Source organism: Leucoraja erinacea, chromosome 16 (genome assembly GCF_028641065.1).
Source record: "Leucoraja erinacea ecotype New England chromosome 16, Leri_hhj_1, whole genome shotgun sequence".
NCBI lineage: Eukaryota > Metazoa > Chordata > Chondrichthyes > Rajiformes > Rajidae > Leucoraja > Leucoraja erinaceus.
In genome coordinates this window covers 45027411-45044878 of record NC_073392.1, presented here as the reverse complement: position 1 = coordinate 45044878, position 17468 = coordinate 45027411, and the positions used below count along the sequence as shown (strand labels likewise).

General features: G+C 42.4%; 1 protein-coding gene across 1 annotated transcript in view; it reads left to right on the top strand.

Annotated features, from left to right (window-relative positions):
* The window catches only part of LOC129704897 (inter-alpha-trypsin inhibitor heavy chain H3-like), a 47863-nt gene that overhangs the window by 6763 nt on the left and 23632 nt on the right, over positions 1-17468 (top strand). The window contains exons 2-10 of the mRNA XM_055648306.1: positions 759-863; positions 1439-1601; positions 1947-2057; positions 2138-2266; positions 2836-2952; positions 3342-3510; positions 8280-8405; positions 9736-9917; positions 11205-11390. Of these exons, the coding sequence (XP_055504281.1) occupies positions 759-863; positions 1439-1601; positions 1947-2057; positions 2138-2266; positions 2836-2952; positions 3342-3510; positions 8280-8405; positions 9736-9917; positions 11205-11390 (1288 nt within the window). The remainder of the gene's footprint in view (positions 1-758; positions 864-1438; positions 1602-1946; positions 2058-2137; positions 2267-2835; positions 2953-3341; positions 3511-8279; positions 8406-9735; positions 9918-11204; positions 11391-17468) is intronic.

Here is a 17468-nt window from a genome sequence, read left to right as displayed (position 1 = left end):
CGTACCCTACAAAGAGGCAGGCATAGCTAGGGCCCATGCGCGTGCCTTGGATTTGGAGGAAATGTGAGGGGTCAAAGGAGTACTGTCAAACCCAAGTTAGATTTTCATGTGTGTTTTTTTGTGAATTTAATCAAAGTTCTGTCCTCCAAAGGATATTGTAGGCTCATGGTATTGGTATGATTTTACAAGAGACAGTGCTTTTAAATATAAATAGCATTCTGATTGAATTTCAGTCCAATGAATCAAGCATTATGATTAAGTATCTGTAACGTACCCAGTCTAACAATCATGTCAATTGATCATTTCTATCCAACTATCCCACTTAAGGGCCTGTCCCACTTTCCCGAGTGACTCACGAATTCTCCTGAGTTTTCTCCTTGATTCAAACTCAGAGAATTACGGTAATAGCCAACCGTAGGTACTTGAGGCTATTTTACTCGTAGACATTTTTCAACATGCTGAAAAAACGTCCCGATTTACCTGATGCCCCGAGTACCCACGGCTGGCATTACGAGCCGCTACGAAATATCTACGGACTCGCTACGGACATTCTCCGAGTTTTAATCAAGGGGAAAATTCGTGAGTAACTCGGGGAAAGTAGGACAGGGGCTTTAGTAAGAGAAGAATATTATGGAAAATTAACTACATCTCTTTTTTAAATGCACTTTCGTTTATTCCAACTCAGTGTATAGTTAGCACTGAAAGAAATAATATTTATTTTTAGCTTAATAATATTCTTGTGTTGCTTTTCTCAATAGGACTATAAATGGTGTAAAATACACAGCAGAAGTGAAGGAGAAGGCGGCTGCTCAGAAACAGTACCAAGAAGCAATGTCCCGGGGAGAGACAACGGGTTTAGTAAAGTAAGAGCTGTTATACATCTATAATTACAGGATGATTGGCAAGGAATTGTGATGTTTATAAAAATAATGCAAGCAAAGGGCAGCCTGGTTGCACAGCGGTAGAGTCACTACCTTGATCGTTTACAGCGCCAGAGACCCGGGTTCGATCCCGACTACGGGTGCTGTCAGTACAGAGTTTGTACGTTCTCCCTGTAACCGCATGGGTTATCTCCGAGATCTTTGGTTTTCTCCCTCATTCCAAAGACATGCAATTTCGGAGGTTAATTAGCTTGGAATAAATGTAAATTGTCCCTAGAGTGTGTAGGAAAGTGTTAATGTCCGGTGATCGTTGGTTGGTGCGGACTCAGTGGGCCGAGGGCTTGTTTTTACTCTGTATCTCCAAAATAAACTAAATTAGACAATGGCGCATTGAAAACAGGATTTGCAACTGTGCTCTTTCTCCACAATAAGTTGTAGTTTTAAGCTTTCCAATTGCTAATTCTGAACTAATTTCAGCCACTGCATAAAATGCCAGAAACAATCTTTTTTGATCACTCCTATGTTTTTAAACTTTTCTTGTGTTCTCAACTGCAAAGAGCATCAGCAAGGAAAACAGAGATCTTTACGGTGTCAGTAAATGTTGCACCAACCAAAAAAGTTCTGTTTGAACTAATATACGAAGAATTGTTGCAACGCAAGTTGGGGAAGTATGAAATGGTCATCAAAGTAAAACCCATGCAACTTGTCAACCATTTCCAGGTACATCTATAAAATACCTGTTGTTCCAAAACTAAAAATATTTTAACCATTGAAGCATGAACTGACTTAGCAGGTCAGGCAGCTCCTGTGCAAAGAGAAACAAGAGTTAATGTTTCATGTTGAAGTCCTTTAACTCCGTTTCTCTTTCCACAGCTACTGGCCGACCTACGGAGTGTTGCCAGCATTTTCTGTTTTTATCTCTGACTTCCAGCATCTGCAGTATTTTATTTTTAATGATTTAACCCTGACATGCAATTTTTTTTTAATGCTTTAAGCATGGCTTGTTAATCACGTGCTAACATTATTATTGAAGTATTTAACACCAATATTATTATTTTATTTTAGATTGATGCCCATATTTTTGAACCAAAGGGCATTGCATTCCTTAACGCGAATGCAACCTTCTTAACGAACGACTTGGAAAATGCTTTGGTAAAAAATATTACTGGAACAAAGGTGAGTTATTGCAAACCACTCCTTAATGTTCCTTTTATCAGTATTTCTAATAGAATCTAACTAACTGACATTTATTTTAGGCACATGTTTCCTTCAAACCAACCTTGGATCAACAGCGCAAGTGTCCGAACTGTGGTGAAACATTATTGCATGGAGACTTCATCTTGCAGTATGATGTCAATAGAGACTTGTCCAGTGGTGATATACAGGTGGATAGATGACTTTGCGCATGGTTTTTACTTCTTCATGTTGTGTAACATTTTATTGATTATATAGAATACAAAGTGCTATAGTAACCCATCAGGCAATATTTTGGATTGAAAACCTTCCGCAGACTCCATGTTCTCCACAGATGCTGCCTAACCCACTGAGTTTAGTTTAGTTTAGAGGTACAGCGCTGAAACAGGCCCTTCAGCCCACAAAGTCCGTGCCGACCAGCGATCCCTGCATATTAACACTACCCTACACACACTAGGGACAACTTTTACATTTTCCAAGCCAATCTACCTACATACTTCTTTGGAGTGTGGGAGTAGACTGAAGATCTCGGAGAACACCCATGCGGTCACGGGGAGAACGTACAAACTCCATACAGACAGCACGCATAATCAGATTGAACCCGGGTCTTACGGCATTGCAAGCGCTGTAAGGCAGCAACTCTACCGCTGCGCCACCGTGCCGCCCCGGAGTTACTCCAGCATTTTGTGTTCCACGCAAGATTTCAGAATCTGTAGTTTAGTTTCCATGTCTCCATGATTGATTACATGCTTCATTTCAGATTGTGAACGGATATTTTGTCCATCACTTTGCACCCACAAGTCTGCCAACATTACCCAAGAATGTCGTCTTTGTGATAGATCGGAGTTTCTCAATGCGTGGCCTCAAGTTTAAACAGGTATTGCAATTTGCTTAATCCATCTTGAGTAAATTAAATTTAACATTTATTTAAATTTTGAAAGCATCAATACTTATTTGAAAAATGCTTGAAATTCCCCTGTGCACATTTTACAAGACGTCAACTTAACAAAAGTGCATGAATATAATAACCGTGGACTTGTAGCAAAACTGACATTGATGTGTAGTCTAATTACAGGATTACGAGTTGCAAATAGCCGGCCATGCATTAATATGACCTTGCAGAGTGTGCTTTTACAAAATGTGCCTCGGGTGCACAGGGAATTTAATTGGAACAGTTCTATTCTGCTCTCAACATGGATGCATTTGATAAGGAAAAAATATCCTTAACTTGAGGCATTAATGTGAAAATGGTCTCTTCGTTTATAGATGAAGGTTGCTCTTTTTAGAATCTTGGAGGACATGGACGCAAATGATCACTTTACAATAATCATTTTTGACTCCACTGTTGAAACATGGCGAGCTTCATTTGTCCAGGCAACGCCAGAAAATGTACTGCAGGCAAAAAAATACATCCGCTACTTACAGCTGGGTGCAGGTAAAGTGTGATATCTTATGCTAGGACATAAAGCACGAGTTGACATGCTGGTGACCGGATATCGACTGCACAGTGTACTGTGGTTTCTACATGATCATTAACAATCCTCCGACAAAAAGGTGGCGCTAATACAACTCCTCCCACCTTAATGAAAAAATTATTACTTTGTTGCCATTTTTATTTTTACTTTTATATTTTACTAGACTAAGTGGGACCCGTTGGGTCCCAGCATCACACAGGAGGGCTGGTCATCCAACGCAATATTCCACCTCTCCACCAATTCTAATATTGGTGGCCAATTGGTTGGGGGGCTTTCTGGAGTGCTAGTATTGGTGTTATGGGCTGAAGGGACTGGTTTCCAGAGGGCTAGTATGCAAATTGTGTGCCAAATGGATTCTTGGGCTGGCGTCTCAGTCAATCAAGCCAGTTGTGCTGGCAATTCACTCACTCACGGCTGCTGGGCTGGTAGTTGACTCACGGCTAATCCTTGAAATTCTATTTCAAGCAGGGTATAAGGCCACCAAATTCAAGTACAGTTTCTTACCACTTCTAGCAGGGTGCAAGGCCACCAACTTCAAGTGCAGTTTCATACCATTTGAAGTAGGGCGCAAAACCACTAAAAACCCTCTCCATCTTGCAGAGACTGAGCCACACACACATTTTCGGGTTTTATAACCCCCCCACCGGAAAAGGTGTGGCTTTCATGGACTGATTGACAGGAGAGAGACTCTCAACATTTAAAAAAAAACTAAAAGCACTTTTATTTTTCATTGATGGGAAGAATTCTCTGCACCTGCTCAGCGGAGGGGGACTGAGTAAGATGGCCAAAAATCACAGCCGTAAGTGGTAGCGTTTTATCTAAAATCAATATACAGTGCAAACACGAAGTAAGTGCATTTACAGTAGTGCCTTTTAACTTCAAGCCAATGCACCCACGCCCCCATTTGCAGTAAGTAATACATTTTAACTTCAAGCCATTGCACCCAAGCCACCATCTGCAGTAAGAAGTGCCTTTCAACTTCAAGCCACACCCAAGCCAACAATTTGCAGTAAGTAGTGCAGTAAGTAGTGCTTTTCAACTTCAAAGCTCCCAAGCCACCATTTGCAGTAAGTGGTGTCTTTCAACTTCAAGCACAGCCAAGCCACACCTAAGCTACCATTTGCAGTAATTAGTGCCTTTCAACTTCAAGCCAAAGCAACCAAGCCACCATTTGCAGTAAGTAGTGCTTTCAACTTCAAGCCAATGCACCCACACCCCCCAATTGCAGTAAGTAGTGCCTTTCAACTTCAAGCCAAAGCACCCAAGCCACCATTAGCAGTAAAAGGTGCCTTTCAACTTCAAACCACAATTTGCAGTAAGTAGTGCCTTTCAACTTCAAGCCAATGCACCCACACCCCCATTTGCAGTAAGTAGTACATTTTAACTTCAAGCCATTGCACCCAAACCACCATTTGCAGGAAGTAGTGCCTTTCAACTTCATCCCACCATTTGCAGTAAGTGGTGTCATTCTACTTCAAGCCACACCCAAGCCCAGCATTTGCACTAAGTAGTGCCTTTCAACTTCAAACCAAAGCTCCCAAGCCACCATTTGCAGTAATGCATTTTAACTTCAAGCCATTGCACCCAAACCACCATTTGCAGTAATAGTGCCTTTCAACTTCAAGCCACACCCACGCCCCCCATTTGCAGGAAGTAGTGTCTTTCAACTTCAAGCCAAAGCAACCAAGCCACCATTTGCAGTAAGTAGTGCCTTTCAACTTCAAGCCACAATTTGCAGTTAGTAGTGCCTTTCAACTTCAAGTCAAAGCTCCCAAGCCACTATTTGCAGTAATAGTGCCTTTCAACTTCAAGCCAAAGCAACCAAGCCACCATTTGCAGTTGCAATTTCAAGACCTGGCAACATTCTAGTAAATCTCCTCTGTACTCTCTCTCTATTTTGTTGATGTCCTTCCTATAATTAGGCGACCAAAATTGTACACCATACTCCAGAATTGGCCTCACCAATGCCTTGTACAATTTTAACATTACATCCCAACTTCTATACTCAATGCTCTGATTTATAAAGGCCAGCACACCAAAAGCTTTCTTTACCACCCTATCTACATGAGATTCCACTTTCAGGGAACTGTGCACAATTATTCCCAAATCCCTCTGTTCACCTGCATTCTTCAATTCGCTACCATTTACCATGTACGTCCTATTTTGATTTGTCCTGCCAAGATGTAGCACCTCACACTTATCAGCATTAAACTCCATCTGCAATCTTTCAGCCCACTCTTCCAACTGGCATAAATCTCTCTGTAGACTTTGAAAATCTACTTCATTATCCACAACCTCACCTATTTTAGTATCATCTGCATACTTACTAATCCAATTTACCGCACCATCATCCAGATCATTGATGTACATGACAATCAACAGTGGACCCAACACAAATCCCTGTGGCACCCCACTAGTCACCGGCCTCCAACCTGACAAACAACCATCCACCATTACTCTCTGGCATCTCCCATTCAGCCACTGTTGAATCCATCTTGCTACTCCACCATTAATACCCAACAATTGCACCTTCTTAACCAACTTTCCATGAGGAACCTTGTCAAAGGCCTTACTGAAGTCCATATAGACAACATCCACTGCTTTACCTTCATCAATTTCCCGAGTAACCTCTTCAAAAAATTCAAGAAGATTAGTCAAACATGACCTTCCAGGCACAAATCCATGTTGACTGTTCCTAATCAGACCCTGTTTATCCAGATGCTTATATATATTATCTCTAAGTATCCTTTCCATTAATTTGCCCACCACTGATGTCAAACTAACAGGTCTATAATTGCTAGGTTTACACTTAGACCCCTTTATAAACAATGGAACAACATGCGCAGTACGCTAATCCTCCGGCACTATTCCCGTTTCTAATGAAATTTGAAATATTTCTGTCATAGCCTCTGCTATTTCTACAGGGGCTATGACAGAAATATTTCTGTCTTAACCACTGAGTTTCTCCTTCTTACTGGATATCTTCCCTGACCAAAAGTTTCTGACTGTTTGAAGAAGGGTCTCAACCCGAAACATTGCCTATTTCCTTCGCTCCATAGATGTTGCCTCACCCACTGAGTTTCTCCAACATTTCTGTCTACCCTAGAACCACATGGACTCATTTTTGATCGAGTCAAGCCTTCCTTTTGACCGACATTCATAAATTCCAGTCCATCAGTCATGAAGTGACCTCTGAGCTAGCCCACCATATTCATGGAAGTACCATGATCAACCTTGCGTCACTGTCTCCTGCACCAACTTGAAAATGGTCCTGCAAGCTCTCCAAAATTGTGCACCCTTCCTTACTGGATTCAATCACAAATTTGGGTAATGGTGAATTGGTAGATTGCCTCATCTTGCGGATAATAAAAAATACAGCCAGGTTGAATGGTAGGTGGAGGGAAGAATGTTTAAGTTGGTGAGTGGGTTGCCAATCAAACCAATTACACTATTCGTGATACTATCAATCTTCTTGCTTATTGTTGAAACTGCACTCATTCAGATCACCATTTCATTAAACCCCTCCCATACCTTATACATAATGGTAAGTGTTTGCAAGACCTCATTTAGATACTGACTTCAGGATACTCATCCTCCAACCTCTTTTCTGCTATAATATTTATATAGCTGACTCAGTTAAATTTACAGATAATGATGAGCCCAATCTGTTAATGGATGTAATTTAATGATGGTAATGTCAGGGGCATCAGGAATTGCCCTGGGCCTGGTCCACGAACCAGAAGCTCAAAAACCATGTCTGTCCCAGGTGGATATTTTGGATCTAAGATCAGATTCATGTGACACCGAGCTATGGATCCAGAAATACCAAACCTGTGGGCCTGGGTTTGATGTGACAACATGGATACAGTGTTGGTGGATAGTGATTTGTCATTGAATATCAATATAATGCAGTACTGTTGGGCATAGATCTATCACTGTTTAACATGTGTACGACCTGTCACTTTCCAACACTGTTGAGCTGAACTATTTTCTTGCTGCCACTAACTGGTTAGGTTGCATTTGGGCTATTGTGTGCAGTTCTGGTTACCCCAATAGAGGAAGAATGTGGAAGCTTTGGAAAGGGTACAGATATGGTTCACCAGGATGGTTCTGGATTAGAGAGTATTAGCTGTGAGGAGAGTTTGGACAAACTTGGATAGTTTTCCCTGAATCGTTGGAGGCTGGGGGGGGGGGAGATCTGATAGTAGTATGTAACATTATGGGAGGCATAGAGAGGGTAGACACTTAGAACCTTTTTTCCCCAGAGTGTAAATGTCAAAGACTAGAAGACATACCTTAAGGTTAGAGGGATAACATTTAAGGGAGAAGTGCAGGGCAAGTGATGGGTACCTGGAACGTGCTGCTAGGAGTAGTGGTGGAGGCAGATACAATAGTGACATTTAAGAGGCTTTTAGAAAGGCACATGGATATGCAGTGAATGGAGGGATATGGATCACGTAAAGGCAGAGGAGATAAGTTTAACTTTGGCATCATGTTCTGTTCTCCATCCTATGTTCTACATATTTCAATTTTACTTGGCCCGGCACTTAGTGGTTCGTTGTCAAGGAGACTCGGTCTCTAGAATTCAACTTTTTTTCTTCTTCATGTTTAGACAAGCCATTTTAACCTGGATTCCTCCCTGATTTCCATAGATAGTTTGCATAAGACATCCACTGTTGAATGTGTGTTTATAAATCAAGCTGATTACTTTTTCTTCTTTTTGCTGCAGAAACAAATATCAACGATTCTCTGCTTCTTGCTGTAACTCTTCTAGACACAGCTCACAAGCAAAAGCAATTATCCGAAAAAAGTGTGTCCATGATAATTCTCTTAACTGATGGTGATCCAAATGTAGGTTAGTTTAAATAAATAACTTCATATTCCATATGAAATAATTGAAACAATCGGAATTCTCAAATACTGGTAGGAAGGAACTGGAGATGGCCTGTTTCCGTGCTGTAATTGTTAGATGCTGGTTTCAACCAGATAAACACAAAATGCTGAAGTATCTCAGAGAAAGAATGGGTGACGTTTCGCTGAAGAACGGTCTCAACCCGAAATGTCACCTGTTCCTTCTCTTCAGAGATACTACGTGTCCCTCTTAGTCCCTCCAGCATTTTGTGTCTATCCCCTCAAATAATGGAAAGGATATCTTTCTGGAAAATTGAATGAAATCGTAACTTCATTAATTTATTATATTTATTTACAGAGATAGGTTGAATAAGTTAGGTCTTTATTCTCTGGAGCGCAGAAGGTTAAGGGGGGACCTGATAGAGGTCTTTAAAATGATGAGAGGGATAGACAGAGTTGATGTGGACAAGCTTTTCCCTTTGAGAATAGGGAAGATTCAAACAAGATGACATGACTTCAGAATTAAGGGACAGAAGTTTAGGGGTAATATGAGGGGGAACTTCTTTACGCAGAGAGTGGTGGCGGTGTGGAATGAGCTCCCAGTGGAAGTGGTGGAGGCAGGTTCATTGGTATCATTTAAAAATAAATTGGATAGGCATATGGATGAGAAGGGAATGGAGGGTTATGGTACGAGTGCAGGCAGGTGGGACTAAGGGGAAAAAAAATTGTTCGGCATGGACTTGTAGGGCCGAGATGGCCTGTTTCCGTGCTGTAATTGTTATATGGTTATATGGTTATATGGTTATTTAACATGGTGGACGGCTGGATTGTAATCATCTATTGTCTTTCCGCTGACTGGTTAACCCACAACAAAAGCTTTTCACTGTACCTCGGTACACATGACAATAAACTAAACTCATCAAACTCATGTCAAGAACACATTTTTAAAATCCTTTTAGAAAGGTAGATTTTAACCAGTCGTTAACTGTTATCATAGTTATATTTAGTATTGAAGATTTGCAAATTTTCTGTTTTTGTACATTGTATATTTTGCCAAAAGATAAATAATAGAAACTTGGAACTTAAATTCACACATGCATCATAGTTACATATTCACATATTCTGTTGTGCTGCAGCAAGTAAGAATTTAATTGTCCCATCCCAGACACATGACAATAAAACACTCCTGACTCTTGACTAGTTGGTTACAAAGTGAAATAGATAAAATAAATTTATTTTCACTCCATGTGGAGTCTCTCTTGCAAGGCCAAATTAAAACCAGGGTTGAGTGAAATATTAAACTGTGCCTAATACATAACGTAATGTTACCACAGGAGAAAAAAATCCATCCAAAATCCAAATCAATGTCAAGAATGCCATAAAGGAGAGGTATAGCTTGTACTGCCTTGGTTTCGGTTTTGATGTTGATTACAATTTTCTGGAGAAAATGGCACTGGCTAATGGTGGTGTGGCTCGACTTATCTATGCTGATTCAGATGCAGCGTTACAGCTCCAGGTAAGCCACTGTTCAAAGCAAAGCTGCATTCACAGTTAGAATCAGATTCCATCATGTGCCCTCTGTCCACCGGTGGTGAATGGGTCATCGTGAAAGGCAGTGGCACTTCTGTAGTTTGCCTTTTGCTCTGCTAGAAGGAATATATCGAAGGAATGATAAAATGTTGCCCAGCCCAATGTACCTGCAAAAAAATAAAATTGATGTAAGACCCCAATGATCTCTTCAAATATGTGCAAATGTCTCCCTTATTGTTTGTGATCGCCTTGTTTTATCATTGGAAGACTTTGAACAATTCCTTAAAGAGAACAAGATTGTTAGGTTGGGATGCACTTATGTTGCTGGCACTTCCGATGTAAGTTATTAGTGGATCCAACTATCTGATTAATACTCTCTGTAAGATTGGTGAGAAACTTAAACAAACCAATCTATGCAATATAAGAAAGGACACTGGAGTAACTCAACGTTTCAGGCAGCATCCCTGAGAATACATGGATAGGCAACGTTTTGAGTTGGAACCCTTTGTCAGACCAAAGATATCTGAAAAAGAGTTCCAACTTGAAATGCCACCTACCCATGTTCTCCAGGAATGTTGCTTGACATGCTGAGGTACTTTGTGTCCTTTTTTGTAAACCAGTATCAAATTTAGGATTACATTTCTGGTCGCGATAAAAGTCTACCTTGTTCCTGGTAAGATAACATCTTACCTTATCTCTGTTCTCCCACCACAGAAATCTCCGCAAAGACGGCAGACCTAACAATAGCCTAACACAATACAGAGCTATCAGCAGTTGATTCACTCTTTCAGCACCAATGTGCCCTCCCAGGTTTATTGCCACAGTGGCCATCATTGGGTATTTTTAAGGCAGAGGTTGATAGATTCTTGACTGGTAAGGCTTTCAAAGGTTACAGGGAGAAGGCAGAGGAATGTGGAAAAATTGATCAGTAGGAATTGAATGGCGGAGTGGACATGTTGGCTTAATTCTGCTCCTGTGGCTTATGGTTTTATACTCGCCCATTCAGTAGGAGCATGGCTGATATTGTTCTTCAAGTTTGCTTCCCCACTTAAACTTTACTTCTCTTGCTGTTCAAAACCCTTTTCAATTCCATTCTTGAATATATGCAGCCACTGAGAACTCACAGCACCTTGAAATTTCCAAATATTTATACTTACAATTTGCCAATATACATTAATGTTTCATTCAATTTTTCTTTTTTAATAGTTGTTTTTATGTTTAAAAAAGTTTATACCATTCATTATGTGTGATTGTGCTAATTGTTTTGTTTCAGGGTTTTTATGAGGAAGTTGCAAATCCCTTGCTTTTCGATGTGGAGCTCCTATATCTAGCGAATGCAATTTCTGAACTGACAGAGACCACTTTTAGACAGTTTTACGGTGGATCTGAAATTGTGGTAGCTGGCAAAATATCGGACAACAATCTGGATGTATTCATGGTGGAAATTAGAGCACAAACTGTAAGTCCCTGGCTTCCAAACAATGTTCGATAGCTCTTTGCAATGCACTTTTAATACTATGTACTATAAAGCAGGACGCAAATAGATTGCTACAAAATAATAGTTTCATTTCTGAGATAATCAATTCTACTTTGACTAACTTCATAATTAAGAACAAAAGAGTTGGTGAACAGAAGACCTGTTTTATATGACAGTTTATATTTTTTTCTGACACAGTTCAAAACTTTGTAGAGTTGATTATCTTTTCCTGCAAGTTATGCTGAAAGTGTAGCAGCTGACTTAAGACATATAGAAACATAGAAAATAGGTGCAATAGTTGGCCATTCGGCCCTTCGAGCCTGCACTGCCATTCTTGGTTCTTGGTTTCTTGGTCCTCCAAAATATTCCAAATGGAATTTAAACTGGAGGTGGTGAAGGGAGGGCTTAATCCAGAAATGGTTATTGGGAAGAAAGAGCTACTTTAAATTTAGTTGCATCTGGTTGAGTAACTATAGTAGGGTGGAGATTATTTCATGCTTTAATTGTGCGGGGGAAGAACAAATTGCTGTACACACCTGTCTTTGTAGCTGGGATCACAAATTGGATCGAATGCCCTCGTCAGCTCCTAATTGGTTTGGTTTTGGTGTAGGGCTTGTAGTCTATATCGAGCTGACCATTTAACATTTTGTAAAAACAGGTCAAACGGTGAGCTTCACGTCTGTCTTGGAGAGAGTTCCACCTCAGAGAATTCAGAAGTTTGGTGACACTCACTTCTCTCTCATAGGTGTTAGTAACAAATCGAGCTGCCTGTCTTTGGACAAGTTCGATGGAAGAAATGTTTTTATTTGTGTATGGGTCCCATGCTGCAGCTGCGTAGTCCCAATGAGGTCTAACGAGGGTGAAGTATAGCTTCTCCTTGACAGAAGTTGAACAATTATGAAAGTTGCGCCCACAGGAAGTTTAGGACACCTGTTGCTTTCACCGTTGCATGATGAGTCTGACCATTCCAACGCAGATCATTCTGCAATTTGATGCCAAGATACTTGGTTTGTTTGGATTCTTCAAGGGTGACACCAAGTATATTGTAAGATGTTTCGCTGGATTCCTCTTTCTGGTGACACGCATGGTTTCACATTTGGAAGGGTTGAACTGCATGCCCCATTGTTGTGACCACTCAACCATAGTATCGAGATCCTTTTGGAGAGCATCTTCATCATCAGCTGACTTAATTGGATGGTACAGCAAACAATCATCAGCGAATAGTCTGGTCGTACTTGCGACTTTTTCATGGATGTCATTTATGTAAAGCAAAAATAGGTGTGGACCAAGTACTGTGCCCTGTGGTGTGCCACTCAACACTGGATGCCAATTGGAGCTCTTTCCGTTCACACACACACGCTGAAGACGTTTTGTCAGGAAACTGGAAATCCATCGTTTCGTGTTGGAACGAATACCTTAGAAGTCAAGCATTCAATATGATCATGGCTGATCATCCAACTCAGTATCCTGTACCTGCCTTCTCTCCATACCCTGATCCCTTTAGCCACAAAGGCCACATCTAACTTCCTCTTAAATATAGCTAATGAACTGGCCTCAACTACCTTCTGTGGCAGAGCATTCCACAGATTTACCACTCTCTGTGTAAAAAATGATTTTCTCATCTCGGTCTGAAAAGACTTCCCCCTTATCCTTAAACTGTGACCCCTTGTTCTGGACTTCCCCAACATAATCTTCCTGCATCTAGCCTGTCCAACCTCTAAATAATTTTGTACGTTTCTACAAGATCCCCCCTCAATCTTCTAAATTCTAGCAAGTACAAGCTGAGTCTATCCAGTCTTTCTTCATATGAAAGTCCTGACATCCCAGGAATCAGTCTGGTGAACCTTCTCTGTACTCCCTCTATGGCAAGAATGTCTTTCCTCAGATTAGGAGACCAAAACTGTACGTAATACTCCAGGTGTGGTCTCACCAAGACCCTGTACAACTGCAGTAGAAACTCCCTGCTCTTATACTCAAATCTCTACTCTAATACTCAAATCTTATACTCTAAGATCTGTTAAGTGCAAGTGTAAGAAATTACACATTTGCCTTTGGTGGCTATGGTTGAGATTGATAGTAAGTAGTGCCCTCATCTTTTTGAACAGTGCCAGATGTTTATTTTAAATCTTCCATGCATGTAATTCATTACACTTGGGAAATGGTCTGAGTGTTTCACACAGAAACAAACTGTATGGTTTGGCCTGAGTTATGAATTTAAAGAGTTAACAGCTTAGAAAATGTATTTTAAGGATGAAAGAATGAAAGAAAGCAAGGCAGAAGAGATATAGAGAGAGTTCTAGCAATTACACCCATTGAAAGACAAAGGGAAAAGAAGCCTCCCTGGCCTGAACTGGAGAAATATGAGCTTGAGATAAGAGATTACTTCTTATTCAAGATGACTTTATTGCCAAAAAAGCCTTTTAATTTGGTTAATATTTTGTGTTTTGCTTCCCATGCATCACATCCACTGTCTTGCCTTCTTAGTTCTCATTTATTTGATCAGGTTTGGCCACCTTTCCTAACCCTCCCACTAAACATGATGGTATGTGAACTCCTCACTGAAAGAATGCTGGGAGTGTTTGCCACCACAAAACATTCCATGGCCACTAAGTCATTTTGCTGGTCTTGCTTCATTTTCCCCATATTTTGGTCTCAAATTTGCCTTAGACAGGGCTGCCAACTCTCACGCTTTGAGCGTGAGACTCACGCCCTCAAGCAAACTCTCACGCTCTCACGCTTATCAGACATTTCTCACGCTCAGTGGTGAGAAATCTTGTGATCAACGAAAATTTCAAAACTCGGATAAACTGAATGGTCCGCGGGTGTTGGAGAGCCGGGGCTGCGGGAGGGATGGGAGCAGAACCAGCGGCGGGAACAGATGCGGGGAGCCGGGATTGGTGAGTTTGCGGGGCTGTCGAGTGTTTGCGCGGCTAGCGAGTCGCTCACTGCAGCTCTGGCCATGGAGCACTCCGGACAGTGCGAGTGTCCCGGGCCGCGAAGCCGTCGGAAGCGTTGCGCTGCTGCCACGGGAGTCTGTGCCGAAGGGACAGACTCTCAAAGGGAGATGGAGAGAGAGAGAGGGGAAGGGGACAGGGAGACAGTGGGGAGAGAGAGAGGGGAGTGAGAGGAGAGAGAGGGGAGAGACAGAGGGGGCGTGAATGGAGAGAGAGAAGAGGGGGTTGAGAGAGGTGGGAGAGGAGGGAAGAGAGAGAGGGGTGAGAGGGAAAAAGATAGAGAGATGAGGGGGCAAAGAGAAAGAGGAGATAGAGACAGAGGAGAAAGAGAGAGGGGAGAGAGAGCCAGGGGGAGAGTGAGGTGGGAGGCAGAAATGGGGGAGAAGGGGAGAGTGTGTGGAGAGGGAGAGATAGAGAGGGAGGGAGAGAGAGAGAGGGGGGGGGGGAGAGAGGGAGGAGCGGGGAGGAGAGAGAGGGAGGGAGAGAGAGACGGGGAGAGAGAGAGAGAAAGAGAGGGGAAGAGAGAGAAGAAAGAGAGGGGGAGAGAGAGAGAGGTGGGGGAGAGAGAGAGTTAGGGGAAAGAGAGGGGAGAGAGAGAGGGGAAAGAGGGAGAGAGAGGGGGAGAGAGAGAGAGGAGAGCGAGAGTGAGAGAGAGAGAGAGAGAGGGAGAGAGAGAGGGAGAGAGATGGGAGAGAGAGAGAGAGAGGGGGGGGGAGAGGGGAGAGAGGAGAGAGAGAGATGGGGGGAGCGAGAGGGGGGGGCAGAGAGAGGGCGGGGAAAGAGGGGGAGAGAGAGGTAGGGGAAGAGAGGGGGGAGAGAGACGAGAGAGGGGACGAGAGAGGGGGAGAGTGAGGTGGGAGGGAGAGTGGAGGAAGAGAGAGGGAGGGAGAGAGAAAGAGAGAGAGAGAGAGAGAGAGAGAGGGATGAGAGTGAGGTGGGAGGGAGGGAGAGAGAGGGAGAGAGAAAGAGAGGGGAGAGAGAGGAGAGAGAGAGAGGGGGAGAGAGAGGGAGAGGGGGATAGAGAGGCAGGGCTGCCAACTCCCATGCATTGAGCGTGAGAATCATGCATTTCACCAAATTCTCACGCTGATCACAAATTTCTCTCGCTCTGTTGTGAGAAATTCTGTGATCAATGAAAATTTAAAAACTCATTTCAACTGCATGGGCCGCGGGTGTTGGAAGCGGAAGCAGCGGCGGGAACAGATGCGGACGGGGAGCGGGGCTGGCCAGTGTTTGCCGGGCTGGCGAGTCGCTCACTGCAGCTCCGGCCATGGAGCAGCTTCAGTGCAAGAGTCCCGGGCCGTCGGAGGCGTCGAAGCGTTGCGCCGCTGCCGTGAGAGTCTCTGTGCCGAATTCACCCAGGTGACCGGCATGGATCAGGCTGCGGCTCAGTGCATCCTGGAGGACAACCAGTGGCTGCTGGAAGTAAGTACCAAGCACTGGGTAGATACGGTGGAAGATAGTGGACTTCAAATGGGGGTGGTTGGTGAAAGCATCCTGCTTGCCTGCTAGATTTTCACTTACTGTAACTGCAGGAAAAATGTTCCCGATGTTGGGGGCGTTCAGAACCAGGGGTTTAAGAATAAAGGGGGGTCCAGTTAGGACTGAGATGAGAACAAACTTTCTTCACGTAGAGAGTTGTGAATCTGTGGAATTCTCTTCCACAGAAGGCAGTGCAGGCCAATTCACTGCATGTTTTCAAGAGAGAGTTACATTTAGTTCTTGGGGCTAACAACATCAAGGGATATGGGGAAAAAACAGGAAAGAGGTACTGATTTTAGATGAAAAGCCATGATCATATTGAATGGCAGTGCTGGCTCGAAGGGCCGAATGGCCTATTCCTGAACCTATTTTCTATGTTTCTATGCTTGAGTATATGGCAATAAAACTCGATCACTTGATTTTGAAGCATTCATGCATGGTGGAGGTATAATGTAGTCATAGAGTGATACAGTGTGAAAACAGGCCCTTCGGCGCAACTTGCCCACACCCACCAACATGTCCCAGCTACGCTACCTGCTTTTGGTCCATACCTCCAAACCTGTCCTATCCATGTATCAGTCTAACTTTTTCTTAAATGTTGGGATGGTCCCTGCCTCAACTACCTCCTCTGGCAGCTTGTTCCATACACCCATCACCCATTGTGTGGATAAAGTTACCCCTTAAAAAGTTACCTCTTAAAAATACTTCATACAAAAAACATTGAAATCATACTTCTACAGTGCACTAAAACATGATTTTAATACATCAAATTTCAAAAGGTTCCTACCCTTCTTCTTCCACACTCTCTCCCCACTCGGTAGCTCCACTCCCTCACCGGGTACGCCCAAGGCCAGTGATCAGTGATCGCACAGCCTCCCCCCTTTCAAAAACGCTCCAATCCAATTTAAAGCATATATATTGCATTCAAGTGTAAGTTAAAATACTCGCTACAGTATGCACCATATTGCACAATTTCAAGCTGAAAAGTGCAAATGTTCTGTACCAATGGGAGAGGGACACCCTCCTCCCCCCCCCCCCCCCCCCCCCCCCCCCCCCCCCCCCCCCCCCCAGTCTGAAATATTGCCTGTCAATTTCCCTTCACCAAGCTCCTCCAGCAGTTTGTGTTTTGATCAAGATTCCAGCATATGTAAGTCTCTCATCATCTTCTTGAAATTCAGCAATTGCTTTAAGGTAGGAAAATGCCACCATCAGCAATTATGTAAATGATCCAGCTCGTATGTATTTCTTGGAGGTCAAGAAAAATGTGAATATAAATAATTAACTTTCTTGAAGAAGAACATTGGAGTTTTTCTCATTTACAAAAAAAATACAAATGAAGACTCAATATGATACATCTTATCTAAGGTTCAACAGCTGCAGAAGTGGAAATTAACTTTCAAATCAATAGGGTGTTAGTCTAATTTTGTGTACAACTTTTAAACAAATGTAAACCCTCAAATTTATAATATGAGTAATAATTCTCCCAAATAACCAAACTAGTTTGTGCAATTTTAGTAGGTTTCCATTAACCATCAATAGATTTTGCTTAATTAACAAAGTTTTCTCAAGAGCAATGTGGTTTGGATTCTAAAGCTGGTATTTTTTAGCTAAACTGTTATAATTT